We start from the raw sequence: 16598 nt of genomic DNA on the forward strand, positions 1-16598 counted from the left end.
ACCTGCAGCTACAGTTGAATTGAAGTTGTTGTCTTGGAAGACTGCTTTTTTGTTGGCTGTTACTTCTGCTAGAAGGGTATCTGAATTACAGGCCCTCATGGCAGTGGAACCTTTTCTGATCTTTCACAATGACAGAGTTTCCTTACGTACTAATCCTACTTTTATGCCTAAAGTGATTTCTAATGTGGCATTGAACCAATCTATACATTTGCCTACTTTTTATGCTAACCCCCAAAATAAAGGGGAAAAAGTTTTGCATTCTTTGGATGTACATAGGCAGTTAAGGTATTATTTGAGCAGAACCAAAGAGTTCAGAAGATCTCAACAATTATTTGTTTCTTTTGCTTTGACTTCACAAGGGAAAGCTGTCTCAAAACAAACTATTTCCAAGTGGATTGGCCATTGTATTGCTTTTTGGTACTCTCATCATGGAAAGGATGTTCCAGTTGGGATCAGGCCTCATTCTACTAGGGCTGCGGCCACCTCTACTGCTTTTTTGAGAGGGGTAGGTACTAAAGACATTCTAGAAGCAGCTACTTGGAGTTCTGTACATACCTTTACAAAGCATTGTCATTTACCTCTTTATTCTAGGTCTAGGGCTGGGTTTGCCACTGCAATCTTACAGGGCATGTTAGCAGCTCCTAATGCTATTTAGTTGGCCAGCCTCCCTTTTTTCCGTTGCTCTGGGATTCTACCCATATGTAAGGACTGCAGCAATGGGAGACTAAGAACATAGTACAGTTTTGTACCTACCATAAATGTAGATGTTCGAGGATCTCCATTGCTGCAGTCCAATTTTCCCTCCCTCCTTCCCCCTTTTTAGGTTGGGTTTTGGGTGGTGTTTTTTGCATTCTGGCATCTGAGGCAAGAAAGACTGAGTATATGGCGTCGGTCATGCGCATTTGTACTGGCACGTACTGACGTCGGTCTCGGGCGCCGATGACCGACACCGGTTCTAGCCCTTTGGTATTCGGGCCGATTGTGGACAGCGGACTACCCATATGTAAGGACTGCAGCAATGGAGATCCTCGAACATCTACATTTATGGTAGGTACAAAACTGTACTTTATGGTAAGATTTTACGCAATTTTTCTTTCTGGTGAGGTGTTTTCACAGCCCTCCGGCTAGACATCTGCAACTCTCTAAGGTCTCCCCATAAGAAGCTGCCACGTTTGGCAATTTCTAGCCTTCCAAAGTTTGGTGGCATACTGTCTGTGCCAAGGGTCATGGTGTTTCTGGTGCCTCCTCTAAGTGAAATGCAGGATCAAGAGGCCATAGAAAGAGTACCCACGACAGAAGAAAAATTGAGTTTTGCTCGAGACTTTTTCTAGTGCTTGAAATCTGCCCATATTAGATTTGTGTAGTTTAAACGAGTTCTTTATCCCAAAATTCAAAATGTTGATTCTTTAAGGCCCCCTGTTAAGTCTAGCAAGGGAAAGTCCAAGGTTGTTGCTTCAGCATGTTGACCTTGTCATCAGAGCAGATGGTCTCTTATGCATCTCAAACGTGACTATGCTATGGTTAGAACTGACAGCTTGATGAGTTAATCTTTTTTGCTCATCCCATGGCCCACCATTGCTTCAATTCTGACACCCAGTTGGCACATTTGTTCCAAGAGTATGGGAGCCAGGCATTTCTGGGCTTCCCAGGAATCTTAATCATCTCTCATTTCCACAGCCGGAATCTAGAGGTAGGTAGCAGGCAAGCTTGATTGTCCTGGAAAGAGGCAGCCCCCCCCCGGGCATACCGCACAGCGTTCCCTTTTGAGTTTTACTATTGCTGTCTTCCAAGGGGGACTTTTACTTCCCCACACCAAGTTCTCCTTGTCTACCTGTGCAAGATGCACTTTGTTTTAATGAATTCATCAGGCTTTAACTTTACTGGATATCATATAGTGCTCTTGCAAGGTGTCACCCTTCTGACTAGCCAGAGCTGCCCCCCCCCCCCACACACACACACAAAAAAAAAGATGGCGTTTGAAAAGCTAGGGTAACCTACAGAATGAATGAGCCGAGCTCTTACCAGTCTTTCATGTAACCATCAGTGTGTGTCAAATGAATGAGTTTTTGATGTGTATGCAAGTTATTTCTCTCTCCATTTGGAAACCAAGTTGTTTACCAGCTATGATTGCTTTTAGATATACGTATAAAGCAAGAAGAACCTGATCCTGAAGAGTGGCAGCTTAGTGGAGATTCAACTGTAAGCAGCGGTAATTTGACCCATTTGAGAGTACAAGTTGTGGACGAAGAAGGGGACCAGCAAAACCAAGAAGGAAAAAGACTGCGACGAGTGGCATGTACATGTCCGAATTGTAAAGATGGTGCTGGGAGGTATGTAACAGTAAATGCTTTATATAAATTACAAATGTAAAACTGAGACAGCACTGTGGTGAGGTGCATGATATCATTCAAATCCCAGTGGAGAGTGTGCAACATAAAGGAAATAGGAGAACTTTATCCTGGGTATTATTTTAAGACCAAGTCGAAGACACCATGTGTAATAATAATGGCTTTTGTATGCAGACCGTTGTGCTTCTCTATGTAAGAGAAACACAAGCCACCCTCAGATTCTTTTGACTTGCAGTTTATTTGCCTTGGATTACTGTATTTAAAGATGAAGATCAAAGCTCAGACTTGCCTAACTAATTCAGATGATGTCCATCTTGAATGTATACAGCACCAGGTAGCTCATCTCCAAACTGATAGTGTGCCGAGATATAAAATGCTTAAGTAAAATCAAAAGTAAATAAGTGCATTTTAGTGTCTACACTGACTGCCTGTTTGTTTCCTGTCACCCAAGGGCCCTGGGCCAGCCTGTTTCCAAGCAGACTACTTCACTTGGATTTCCAAAACTATTTCCTTCTGTTATGTGCTTCATGGAAAGAAGCTACCCTCGTCTATTAGGGCACATTCCACTGGAGCAGTATCTTCCTCTGGTGCCTTCTTTAAAGGCCTGGACACTTGCTCTTTCCTAATAGCAGATACCTGGTCTTCTCTTCATACTTTCATGAAACATTATAAACTTGATGGCATTTCCAGGTCCAGAGCTGGTTTTGCCAGGGCTGTTCTGCATGTGTTTGTAGAGAATGTTTATGCTTCTCTACCCAATTCTTCTGCATGAGCTTTGGTACTTTCCCTCATGTTATGAATACTGCAGCATATGAATAGAAGGACATACAAAATTTCTTCAAAAAGCTGTAGTTTTTATTCTCTTATTTGGTCCCCATTAAATCATCATTATTTGCAAATAAAGTTCCAGTCCCTGCCCACAAGTAATAATCCCTGCTGAAAACTAATAATTTCTCCTATTTTCATTTTTAGTTAAACAGTAACAATATTTGGTGGAATATAAATACATATTAACTTAATAGTCTTCACTTGCCAGTAGCACTCTGCTACCACAAATCTACCTTTATTGTTTTTCCACTCTTCTGTCACTTTTTGAGCCTCTCTAACAATTGATAGCATTGCCTCCTTTTCCTTTGTCCCTAATATTCTGCTGAATGCTCATTCTGAAATCCTATCACATTTGCATGCACATTTCTATCTAAAGTAGTCTTCTGCAACTTTGCTGTTTGCACCTTGCATTTCTTAATGCAATTCAGTGCTCTCTGCTTTTTGTCTACACCTCTAAGGCAATTTGCATTCCGTGTTAAGATAGACAGAATAGCCATTATGGTAGTTGTTACTCCCACCTACTGTATATGATAGTTCTTTTGAATCTGCATTTCCTACTTTTAGCTTGTATGCACACACTGTTTGGCAGGCTGATATTCTAAGTAGCTGCTTTCTCTTTATGTCCATGTGAAACCTTGATACATTTTTCATGACTTTGTTTCAATTGCAGAGTTAAAAGAAATGCATTTTCAGAATCCAAATTCCCTTTTAACTTAAACTCACAAAGCTGTATACATTTTCAACAAATGGAGGTTTTCCCCTCCAGTAGGAGCAGTTTCCCCAAATTGATGCCTGTGCACCCACAGGCAGTAATTAATCAAAAATTAAGGTTACCGATGCTAATGCATATGTTACAGCCTGTGTTCCCACTTACACTGATTGCTACTTGCTACCCAATGTGAAAAACAGCTTGCATGCTTTTAGTCCTAAAAGTACACTGGCTACCTTTAGAGTACATCCAAATTGCACATTATCAAATGCATTTGAATTTTTTGATTGCTGAGGTGACTACTACATTTTGTTGACTTTCTACTGTTTCAGATTTCATTTTTCTCTGAACTGCGTGCCCGCTGTACCTTTTAAATGTTACATTTCTATCAGCAGACAGTGCTCAGAACGGTCAAGACCAATTGCTTGTACCTGCAGATAGCTCATCCCCATGTAAAAACAGTCCAGAATGAAGGGGAAAAAAAACTTTGCAGATGCATGAAAAAAGGTTTGTAAATTTCTCTCAGAACACAATATACAGACATGTCCTAACAAGGTGCCTGCGCCCACAGACTTGTCTCACAGTGAGAGCATTTGGTAACAGGGAAAAAAAGTGAAAAACCTGATTTAAGAAATCTCACACTTTTAGTGCTGTTTGCAATTTTGTCTTTTTTCAAGCCTTTTTCCTTATAAAAGCTAGTCTACAGCCTAAACCAAGAGTATTGATCTATATTTATACCCCCATCCCCACCCCAGCAGCCCAAGATGACATCATTATATTAACTTTTGCTTTCTTCTGTCCAGCCTTTATTTTCTTACAGTGCAACTAAAGTACTTGCTTTCTTTAACATACAGCAGTCATCAAATACTCTCCTTCCTCACAATTAAAATACCAAGTGCACACTATTCAGAACTCTGCTTTACACTGTAAGCTTAAGTCATGAAAAATTTTATACAAGTAATAACTGCTTTACTTGGTTGCATCTTCATTACCTTTGGTGTCTTCTTAAATGTTAATGATATAAAGTGGGGTATATGATTTTATAGTTCACCCACAAGTTAAAGGTCCAGTCTTCCTCAGCCACTTTTTCTTGCAAAGCATATTTCACTTCTATTTTTATATTTGTTATAGTGTTACTGATCTTTTTCCTGATTATCTCCACCTCTTCACGATTTGCCTAATCAGCTGCTGTTTTTTTTTTTTTTTTTTTTTTTTTGTCTCCAGCATTTTCACATTTTTCTTTGGGCTGTGTCAGAAGAATGAGAAGCAGAGTGCTCTGCTTGTTAGTTCAGTCTTTGTTAGATAAGCTTTATTTTTTCCTTAACCTGTTCTTCATCACAAAGGTATTTGATCCCCTATGAAAAGTATTCTAAAGACAGCTGAATGCAGCTACATGAATCTAGGACCTACCTCTCAACATTTCCTGATTTACTGGTATAAACTTGCTTCTCCTCAGGCTGGTGTATATTGAGTAATCATTTTACAGAGTAACCCTGTCTGCAATTTTTAATGCTTTCCATTCTGATGCTTTTTTGCCAGGATTTGCTGTTTCTGCTGGTATGATTGCAGCTTTTGTAATATAGGTCTTAGTTGCTTTCTCATGGCCAGGTTTGAAGTGTAAATACAATGCCCTTTCAATTAACATTCTACTGTACCACAGAAACTGGAAGAAACAAAGTCCTTTTTTCTGCACACGCTGTATTCTGATTCCCTACTGTTTTTTTGGGAACTTAGTCTCGTACTCGGGCAGCCTTTTCTTCATTACAGCCTCTGATTTTTGCAGTTTTATCAATTCAGTCAATTAATCGGAATAACCATTTAAACCTTCTGTTTTCCAGACTTTTGTTTGAGTTGATATATTCCTTAGTGTTTTTATTTATTTAAGCACATCTAAGAACACAATTTATTTTTGTCATCTAAACTGCTGTAAAGCCTTTCCTGTATGGAAGCTAAAACCTGAAATGCATTTTGCAAAACTACTGCAGGATTCTCAGACAGAGATGTTCTTCATCTCACATTGCTGCAGTCCTTACACTTGGGTAGTCCGCTGTCCTCGGTCGGCCCGAATATCAAAGTATAAGGCTGACGTCGGTCAAGGCGCATTTGACTGACATCAGGACGTCAGGGTACAAATGCGCATGACCGGCGCCATATCCTCAGTCTTTTTGCCGCATGGTCCGATGCAGAAGCAGCGTTGCAAGTGCTGTTCGGCGTTCTGAAATTTTTCGAATTCGGAGTTTCAGACCGAGTCAAAGTTGGCTAAGTACCCGTTGGGAATATTTTAGTTTTTCTTGCCTCAGTGGTTTACCGGATGTCAGAAAAAGTGAATAACTGTATTTCTTGTGGGAAACAGATACCGCATAGAGATTATCATACTTTGTGTATTCCTTGTTTAGGGCCTGAGCACGACGTTGTTGGGTGTCGCTCTTGTGCTAGATTCAATAAGCGCACTATAAAGAGAAGGTTAGATTGTGCCAGGTTAGTCTTCGGCTAGCGCTGCAATTATAAAATGCTGTCGGATGCTCCGCGCCCGCTTCAAGAAGCGCAAGGACAAAGCAGTGAAGCCTAGGCTAGAAGAACCGTCCGTGCGGACGCCGGTTCTTTAGAGGTGTCTGTGGAGCCGGTGGTTCCGCCGGAGGTTTCTTTGGAGTCCCAGGGAGAGACTTTGTTATTGCAGGATGTGGCCTCTCAGGAGGCAGGTCAGGCTGAAGGGGCTTCTCAGGTTACTGTACTCCCCTCCCTTCCTAGGGTGGTTAGGCCCTCTCCTTCTGTTTCCAGGGCTTCCCCCAGAGGCAGGCCAGGTTTAGCTTCAGTTGGTGTCACCCCTAGTTCTTCAGGAACTGTGCCCAAGAAGCATATGCTTAAAATGGCAGAAGATTTGATTACTATGATTAGAGGTTCTTTGCCCCCTCCTGATAAGAGACCTAGGGTGGAACCTGAGCTAGGGAGTTTTGAGCAGGCTTCGGATGTTTGAGTCTTCGGCTGAAGACTTGCAGGAGTATTCTCCTTATTCTGATTCTGATGTGGATGATTCTACTCCTTCTGCTTCTCCTCCTGAGGATTTTTCTTTTCAGAGACTCTTCATTCCATGAGGGAGCATTTTAAGTGGGAAGGTCAGGACTTCTCTGATTCCAGGAAAAGGCTTAGGGAATTTTTGTTTTTACCCCAGCATAGGCCTTTGGCTATACCTCCTGTTCTGGATGTGGTGGAAGATGTTTTTGCAGAGGCTTCTCTTAATCCTGATTCTTTGCCTCCTGCTCCTGTTAAACCGGATAGGTATTACAGGGTGCCTGAAGCTCATAAGTATCTTTTTAAGAGTCCTAGGGCAGACCCAGAAACTGTTAGTCAGGGGCCTAAAGGTGTTAAGGCTTCTGTTGTCAAAAATCCGGTTCCTCCAGATAAAGAGGCCAGGGCTTTGGACAGATGGGGAAAGAAAGTTTATACTTCCTCCACCCTAGCTATGAGGGCTTTGAATTGCCAGTTTCACATGTTGAAATACCAAAACTTATCTCCTTTCACAATTGAAGTCTAAGGTAGATGCTCTGGCGGAAGGTATTGAGTGTAAAGAGTTACAAGATTTAGTACATGTTTCTGAACAGGTGGGTAAGCATTCTTTGCAATGTGGTTTTGATGCTGTACAGGCCTCGTCTAGGGTGGCTGCCACTGGGTCAGTTCTTCGCAGGCACGCCTGGCTGAGGGATCAGAATTTATCTGACCATGTTAAGACAAGGATTTTAGATGCTCCTTTACAATCTGATGTGTTGTTTGGTTCTCCTGTTGAGGCAGTCTTAAAGAAAATGGAAGACAAGGCTAAGTCTATGCAGACTGTTAAAGATTTTTTGCAGGTTCAGCCTCCGAAGTTTAGTAGAAATTGGCCTACCAAGGGGTGGACGTATCCTTCTTATGATTCCCAGTCTAGGGGTAGGTCTAGACGTGGGAGGGGCAGAGCTCAGGGCTCTTTCAGGCCTAGAACAGGGAGTTCACCTGCACAGTCTTCGGGTGAGGGCAGGGGTCAGTCCTTTCGTAAACAGACCCAATGACTTACCTTTTCAGCTGCCAGAGCTTTCTCGTCTGGCAGCACCTTTGGGAGGAAGGTTGGCACTCTTTAAGGAAAATTGGAGTTTAATTACCCAAGACAGATGGGTATTGGATATCATACACCACGGTTACAGGTTTTACTTCCATACCTTGCCTCCTTTCAAAGGCATGCCAGACGTTCCTCCTCAGCAAAGAATAGAGGCTCACAAACAAATTTCTCTGTTACTTCAAATAGGGGCCATACAGCCGGTTCCTATGCCAGAAGTGGGCCTAGGATTTTATTCTCGCCTGTTCCTAGTACCAAAGAAAGGGAACACGTGGAGACCAATTTTGGATTTATCTACCCTCAACACTTATCTGGACATTCCCAAGTTCAAAATGTTGACGTTACAACAGCTTTTACCTCTGCTGGGCAAAGATCATTGGATGGTAACTTTGGATCTCAAGGAGGCTTACCTTCATGTTCCTATCAGACTGAATTGCAGGAAGTATCTGCGTTTTCGGGCTGGGACTTCTCATTATCAGTTCTCTGCATTGCCCTTTGGCTTATCTACTGCCCAGAGTGTTCACGAAAGTTCTGGCTCCAGTGATAGCTTTCCTCAGGCTAAAAGGAATACAGATCTATCCTTATTTGGACGATTGCCTGATTCTGGCTCAAGGAAGGGACGAGCTTCTTCATCATTTGGAATATGTGATAGCAGTGCTAAGATGCCTGGGGTATTCTGTGAGCGAAATAAAGTCCAGTCTAGTACCCTCTCAGGACATGTGCTTTCTGGGTGTAAGACTGAATACAGCATCCCAGATGGCCTTTTTGACCCCGGACAAACAAAAGAATCTTTCCTTTTACTTTCATCAATTGTCTCATCAGTCCAGGCTGACTGCAAGGACAGTCCTTCAAGCCTTGGGGTTCATGGCATCTTGTATTCTGGTGCTTCCCAATGCCAAACTGCATATGAGGAAGTTACAATGGTATCTCAAAAATGTATGGACACAGCACTGCCAGGATCTGGACACTGTCATTCAAATAGTACCTTGCATTCAAAAGGAATTGTTGTGGTGGGCTCAGGAATGTCACCTAAACAAGGGACTCTCTGTGACCCGGCCAGAGGCGAGTCAGATTCTAACGACAGATGCCTCAGACAAAGCTTGGGGAGCTCATCTGAATGGAAAGTGGATACAAGACAAGTGGCCTGCCAGACTACAACATCTACATATCAACCTGAAGGAGATGTTAGCAGTCCAGTTTGCATTGATAGCTTTCAAGGATTTACTTCTTCCAGGGCAGGTGTTGATTCTAACAGACAACACAACTGTCATGTGGTACATCAACAAGCAAGGGGGAACACATTCTTATCCTCTATGCAGGCAAGCAATGATTTTGTGGGAGACTGCTCTCAGTTTACAGCTAAATCTTCAGACAAGGTTTCTGCCGGGAGCACAGAACTCCTTAGCAGATGTGTTGAGCAGACGAATTATGGATCCCCACGAGTGGAAATTGGATCCTCATGTATTTCAGAAATTGACAGTGTCATGGGGAACTCCAGACATAGATCTGTTCGCTTCTCCACTAAACCACCAGCTGCCAAAGTTTTGCACAAAAAGGTTTCATCCCACAGCTTGGAAAGTGGATGCTCTTTCTTTCAATTGGAGCAATCTTCATGTGTATGCCTTTCCACCTCTGCCTCTCCTCCCAAAGGTACTACTAAAGGCCAGACAGGACAAGCCAAGGATGATTTTGATAGCTCCAGATTGGCCTCGACAGCATTGGTACCCATTACTGAGAAGCCTGGTACGGGAGCCTCCATGACCTTTGCCTTCGATTCCACACCTGTTGTCTCAGGAGGACAGTCATTTGCTCAATGTCAAGCTTCACTCTCTTCATCTAACAGCCTGGCATATTCTGTTTTGAACCATAGTGGGTCTCAACTTCCACAGCAAGTTTTGAATGTTATTTTGGAAGCTAGAAGGCCTAGTACAAGGAAAGTGTACGCAGATAAATGGAAGAGATTTTTATTTTGGAGTGCAGCAAAGGATTTTGATGTTTCTGAGCCTAATTTAAGTGTGGCTCTTCAATATCTTACTGAGTTACTGGACAAAGGTTTGTCCTTCTCTTCTATTAAGGTTCATGCTGCAGCAATTTCGGCTCACTATGATTGTGACCCACCATTGTTTTCTCATCCTTTGTTCAAGCAATTTCTTAGAGGGGCAAAGAATATAAGACCCCCCCACGTAGAGCTCCTACTCCTGCTTGGGATCTCAATTTTGTGTTGGAGAAACTTACTCTACAACCTTTTGAGCCGGCAGCTACTACCGAGTTGAAATATTTATCATGGAAGACTGCTTTTTTGTTGGCCATTACCTCTGCAAGAAGGGTTTCTGAGTTGCAGGCCCTTATGGCGGTTGAGCCTTTCTTAATTTTTCATAAGGATAGGGTATCTTTACGTACTAATCCTTCCTTTATGCCTAAAGTGGTTTCTAGTGTGGCTTTAAACCAAACTATTCATTTGCCTACTTTTTATGCAAACCCCCAAAATAAAGGGGAAAAGATTTTGCACACTTTAGATGTACACAGGCAGTTACGATATTATTTGGACAGAACTAAAGGGTTCAGGCAGTCTCAGCAGTTATTTGTTTCCTTTGCTTTGAGTTCTTAGGGCAAGCCTGTGTCAAAACAAACTATTTCTAAGTGGATTGGGTTTTGCATTGCTTTCTGTTATTCCCATCATGGCAAGGAGATTCCAGCTGGGATTAGGCCTCATTCCACTAGGGCTACTGCCACTTGACAGCTTTTTAAGGGGTGGCAACTAAAGATATTTTGGAGGCAGCTACTTGGAGTTCAGTGCATACTTTCTCTAGGCATTATCACCTTCCACTTTATTCTAAATCTAGGGCTGGTTTTCCCACTGCTATTTTGCAGGGCATTTTGGCAGCTCCTTCTTCCTTATAGTTTTGCCATCCTCCCTTACCTCTGCTTTGGGATTCTACCCAAGTGTAAGGACTGCAGCAATGTGAGATGAAGAACATAGTACAGTTTTGTACCTACCATAAATGTAGATGTTCGAAGATCCACATTGCTGCAGTCCAATTTACTCCCTCCTTCCCTCTGTAGTTAGAGGTTGTGTGGATTGGGTTGTCAATATGGTGTATATTGTATATATTGTACATATTTTTAGTGCAAGGGTGGTTGGTTGGTTGTTTGCTGTCTTTTGGTTTTGACCTTTCTTTTTAGGGTCTTCTGACATCTGGGGCAAGAAAAGACTGAGGATATGACGTCGGTCATGCGCATTTGTACCCTGACGTCCTGATGTCAGTCAAATGCGCCTTGACCGACGTCAGCCTTATACTTTGATATTCGGGCCGACCGAGGACAGCGGACTACCCAAGTGTAAGGACTGCAGCAATGTGGATCTTCGAACATCTACATTTATGGTAGGTACAAAACTGTACTTTTTCTCCTCTTATTTTCTGGACCTTTTCCTTCTGTTTTACCTAGTAGAGATGGGGAGGATTGGCTAGGTTTTGCTAGAGGGTTATTTCAAGCTATTCAGTCTTGGAATTTGAGTAGTTCCAGAATTTTTAAATTTCCTCTCTCTCCGTTTTGATGTTCAGTCTGAGGGGCATGAATTGGATTTTGTTTCCTGAAATGTCTACCATGGGAAGGATAATCAGATTCTGTGGACAGTTCTTCAAATTCCCCTCCTGAATAGTTTTCATGAGTTTCACTGGGAACAAAAAGACATCCCAGAATCCTAACAGTGAATTCATTGACTTGTTGCAGGTGGATTTTCCTCAACCTGCAGTTCACCCTGTCTTACCAGCAACAGTTTGCCTGATGGCATCCTTACCCTCAAGTAGTGTGATAAATTATAAAACGTTGTTCAGATTCCAGATTACATCCTCCAGTGCTTTCTCTGTCATAGCAGTCTAACATACTTTTGCTGCTAACCCTATTCTGACACGGAAAAGGCGTTTGATAGGTTTGGGAAGAAAGTTTGTACTATTACCACCTTAGCCTTTGTGATCGTGAGTTGTCAGGCTTGCATGTCCCAGGTTTCTACTGGCCTCTTTTGATAATATGAGAGTTAACTGCCGACCTTCCTTCATCAGAGAATAAAGTGTCTCTGAATTCCTTAATATCCTCTGTCTCGGATAACCAAATGTTCTTAAGGCACTGAAGATGCCGAGTCTTGAGCATCTTCTGTTGGGTCAGTGATTAGAAGATTTGCCTGCCTACATTCCCAGAAGATGTTAATTCGGAAGTCTTGAATGCCTCTCTGCATAAAGGGGGTATTTGATCCTTCTGCTGCGGTACTTGAAGGATTTGATGAAAGGGGAAAGTTGAATCAGTTGGTTTACCTGTATTTTTTCAACCTATAATACTGAAGTATGATAACCTTTCTTCCAATTCAGGTTCATTTTTATAGGAAACTAAACCATTTCAGCTAGAGATGAGTAAAAAAATTCTGAAAGCATGGGTAGGGAGGTTCAAAAAAGAAGTCTCTGCAAATCAAGGATGGTTTGAAAAGGCAAACTGACTTGTGTGTACCTTCATTTGTGTTTAACTTCCCTCCCTGACATTCCAGTAAAGCTGTGTTAAAGTTTAGGTCTTCACTTTCCTCCGTGGCAACAGATAACCTCAGACACTCTAGTTCTAAAAGTCATTTAGAAAGATTACAATTGGCAGCGGGACCTCTTTCCTCCTTTTCCTGGGATTCCCTGGCATCTCTGCAGTCAGACCTCCCCATTTCCTACTGTCCTAAATCAAATGCTGTCTGAAGTGGTAATGGAACCTGTTCCCCAACATCAAATATGGAAAATGTTCTGTGCAAGAATCCTGCTTCTGCCAAAGAAAGAGGGAACTTGGAGACCTGTCTTTGACCTTTCTTAAACCTTCACATCAAAATCACAACCTTGAGAATGTTTTCTCTACTATCTCAATTGTCTGTCATTCCGCCTCTGTTTTCTAGTAACTGGATTTTAAATTTAAAATCAAAAACGAAGCAACACCAGCAGCTAGGATTAACGGTCCGTGTACACAAAGGATAAACATTACTAACAAAATATAAATATACTATCTGAAACAGGTTAAGAGGGATTTATTTCAGTTGAGCACTTTCACAGGTAACTTCCTGCTTCTTCAGACCACTTAAAGACCAAATCAACCCTTTAATATACGTTTAGAAATCAGTCACCAGTAAAAGCAAGATAAGTTATGTAAATTGTTGACATCATCCATTAACTTTGGATCTGGTTCCATTCCTGTTAGCTTTCTTAAGGATGCCCACTCAAAAATACTTTGCTGATAAACGATTAACTAAAGAATTAAACCATTAACATATTTGTACACAGCTATTATGAAAAACATTTCTTCTTCAATAGGGAAAATTAATTTCTGACCTGATATATATTCAAATAAAACTTTGCGGTCAGAAATAAAATCTGCTATGAGCATGTGTACATTAGTATACTTTAATGAAGGACATTTTTATAGTGATAAAACTCCAAAATTAATCTAATTATCTGCTTTTAAATATGAATTAAGATTTTCTTTCTGTAGAAAAAATATATTTACTGCCAGCAATACATTTGGGTAACACCACGTTATCCCAGTTAAGCACCGCATGAGATCATAGTACGCAGAATCATACTAGATTCAGCTCTGCAAGCTAAAACAAAAACTGGGAATATTTAATGCATGGATGTCTATATGTCCACAGTCTAAGACTGCAGAAATGCAAACAAAAAATGTGTATAAACTAACAACATTAAAATGTCAACCTAAAATCTATCAATTAAGCAAAAAATGTTTAGTTATGTATCAAATAATTCTTGTTCTAAGAGATGTAGTTTTGCTTAAATAATGGAGATAGAATACTAATCCAAAGTGCATACAGCAAAAATCATTTATTTGGACTATATTATCCAGTTATGGTGTGTAAATACTACATAAACTGCTCATTGGAAAAAAATTATTTAAATGTTAAAATCAACTTTTCCTCTAAATACATCTACCTTTCAGATCTTATACATTCCATAGCTATATCTCTATCTATAAATGTTGACATTCATGCATATGCATGCTCATAGCAGATTTTATTCCTGACCGCAAAGTTTTATTTGAATATGTATCAGGTTAGAAATGAGTTTTCCATATTGAAGAAATGTTTTTGATAACAGCTGTGTACAAATGTTAATGGTTTAATTCTTTAGTTAGTTAATTTGCTTATTTATCAGCAAAGTATTTTTGAGTGAGTACATTTAAGAAAGGTAACAGGAATGTAACTGGACTCGATGTCAACAATTTACATAATTCTTATCTTTTTTAAACGTATATTAAAGGGTTGGTTTGGTCTTTATTATTAAATGGTCTGAAGAAGCAGGAAGTTGCCTGTGAAAGCGCTTACCTCAAAAAAAAATCTATCTTAACCTGGCCATGTTTCGGTGCATATATTTTTATTATTTTGTGTGTGTCTTAAAGTTGCTTATATTCCAATACTCAAAAGATTTTTTTGTCTCTTGTTAATATTTTCAGTGTTCTGCTTTATCCTTTGGTTTGTCTACAGCTGCAAGGGTTTTAATAAAATGCTTGGTTTCTGTAATAGTTCATTGCAGGCCATTTACAGTTTTTCCATGATTAGGCATTATTGTTTTTCAGATTCTTCTGCAAGTTGTCAAAAATCTCTGGATTCAGTGGGAAGTGTAGGACTTCATATGAACATAGTTAATCTGAAGTAGGTACTTCATTTGTCAGCAACCTTTGGGTATCGGATCCGATCTCTGATCCGAGCCGGCAACTTGTTTCATAACTATCAGATCCTAGCTCCTCCCCTTACCCATAATCCCCTGTCAACCCTGACTGACCTCAGATCTAGTTTGCCACACTTAGTGAAAGCAGATAGATTCAGAGCTCCTAGTACCACAGATAAGTTTTTCAACTTTATTGTAATTGTTGTAAAATTTTTAGTAAAAGGTTGAGTGCGTTAGGTTCCCTTTATTTTAGCCTTAGAAACTTGTATTTTTGTTAGTGTAATTTCCTCCCCTCCCCTCGCTGGTACGTAGTGTTTGTGTGGGTCGGTGTGTGTTTGGCTTCTGCATTTTTTCGTAGTACAATGTCAGAGGCCCCAAAACCGATCTTCTCTAAATGCACCGAGTGTTGCCATAAGCTTTCACCGGCGGATGGCCCCACACTGTGTGTTCGGTGCCTTGGGGTTGAACACCTGTCCTTTGGGTGTGTTATCTGCGCAGGGTTCAACCGCAGGGCACTGAAAGAGCGGAGGTCGAAGCTGATCCTGGCGGGACTTTTGCCCCTGGATTCGGCTTCGGCCTCCGGTGCTCCCGTGGCCTCACCCCAGTCCTCGGTGGCGGCCACTCCTGCCTCTGTCCCCCCGGCCGAGACTCAAACTCCCACTACGGCGCCGGAGGAGAGGGAGGCCAGGAGGGAAAAAGAGGGAGAAGCACCATAAGCGGCGGGCCGAGGCCTCCGCTTCGGGCCCCCCCCCCCCGGTTAAGCGGGCTTCTCCCTCCATGGCTTCCAAGTCTCCTCCTCGGCTCCGGTCCCCATGCTTCTCACTGGGACCCGAGGAGGAGAAGACCCGATCTCCGTTGAGGTCATCGAGGTGGCACTCCCGGCCCGCCTCGGTGGCCTCGTCGAGATCCACTTATAGCCTGTCAGATGCAGACTTGGACCGGATGATGCGAAGGTTCATCCAGGCCCAGCTGCAGATGGGAGTGCTCCTACTCCCCCCCCCCCTTTCAGGGGGGAGCTCAATGCCTTTTTTTGCCCTGATAGCTCCTTCTCCGACCCGCTTCCTGTGTTCGGTGCGCCCGGAGCCAGGCAGCGTTGGAGCCGGGGGTGGGTCAGCGCCGACAGTGCTTGGTACTTCGGCTCCGACCTTTCCCTCGAGTTTGTCTGGTCCGTCCTTGTCGGATCCGAGTTCTCAGAGCCGTGGGCTGAGCTTCGGATCCGAGGGATTCAGTGTGCCTTTGGCTCCGTCCAGGTCGGAGCACACGAGTCCTTCGGATCCGATGGTCTCTGCTCTGGTTCCGATCCCCCCATCGGATCCGAGTGGGAGTTGGCTCTCGGATCCGAGAGAGAGCGACTCTCCCTCGGCCTTCGATGCTGTGGAGAGGGCTCTGTTGAGTGCATCCGGACCTCCGGCCCTTGCCTCGGCTCCATCCTGCACTCCGTCTCAGCTGGGTCTGGCTTCCATCGCCCAGCCACAGGGACAGCCTGCTTCGATGTCTCAGGTTGTTCCTTTGGAACAAGATGTTGCTGGTGAGACTTCCTCGGACAGCCCCCCCCCCCCACCGAGGATATTCCTCATAAGCGGAAGTGTAAGAGGAGGCACGTGGACTCCCCTGAGTCCTTAACAGAAGACACGGACTTGGATGAAGGGGAAGGCTCCCCAAGGTCACCCCCCGAGGATGTCTCCTTCGGAGACATCATGGAAATGCTCAGGATTGGGGGGGGGGTCTGCCCCCAAGGCTTCCTCCGAGTCCGTGTTCCTGGAGGCATTCAAAGCAGGCCCATCTACGTCTTGGGTGTCCCCTCCGCCCAACCCCCTGGTGGACCTTATTACCACCAGGGCGTGGAAGAAGCCGGACACTGTGGAGCTAGTTCCCAAACGCCCTGATAGGATTCTGAGCCCCCCTTCAGAGTGCTCCCACTGGAGCAA

At 42.8% G+C, this 16598-nt stretch overlaps 1 protein-coding gene across 1 annotated transcript in view; it reads left to right on the plus strand.

The window, feature by feature from the left end:
* The window catches only part of SP3 (Sp3 transcription factor), a 204667-nt gene that overhangs the window by 37698 nt on the left and 150371 nt on the right, over positions 1–16598 (plus strand). The window contains exon 3 of the mRNA XM_044075353.1: positions 2128–2330. Coding sequence (XP_043931288.1) covers positions 2128–2330 — 203 coding nt within the window. The remainder of the gene's footprint in view (positions 1–2127; positions 2331–16598) is intronic.

This window comes from Protopterus annectens, chromosome 6.part1 (genome assembly GCF_019279795.1).
Source record: "Protopterus annectens isolate FY-2018-M chromosome 6.part1, PAN1.0, whole genome shotgun sequence".
In the NCBI taxonomy this organism is placed as follows: domain Eukaryota; kingdom Metazoa; phylum Chordata; order Ceratodontiformes; family Protopteridae; genus Protopterus; species Protopterus annectens.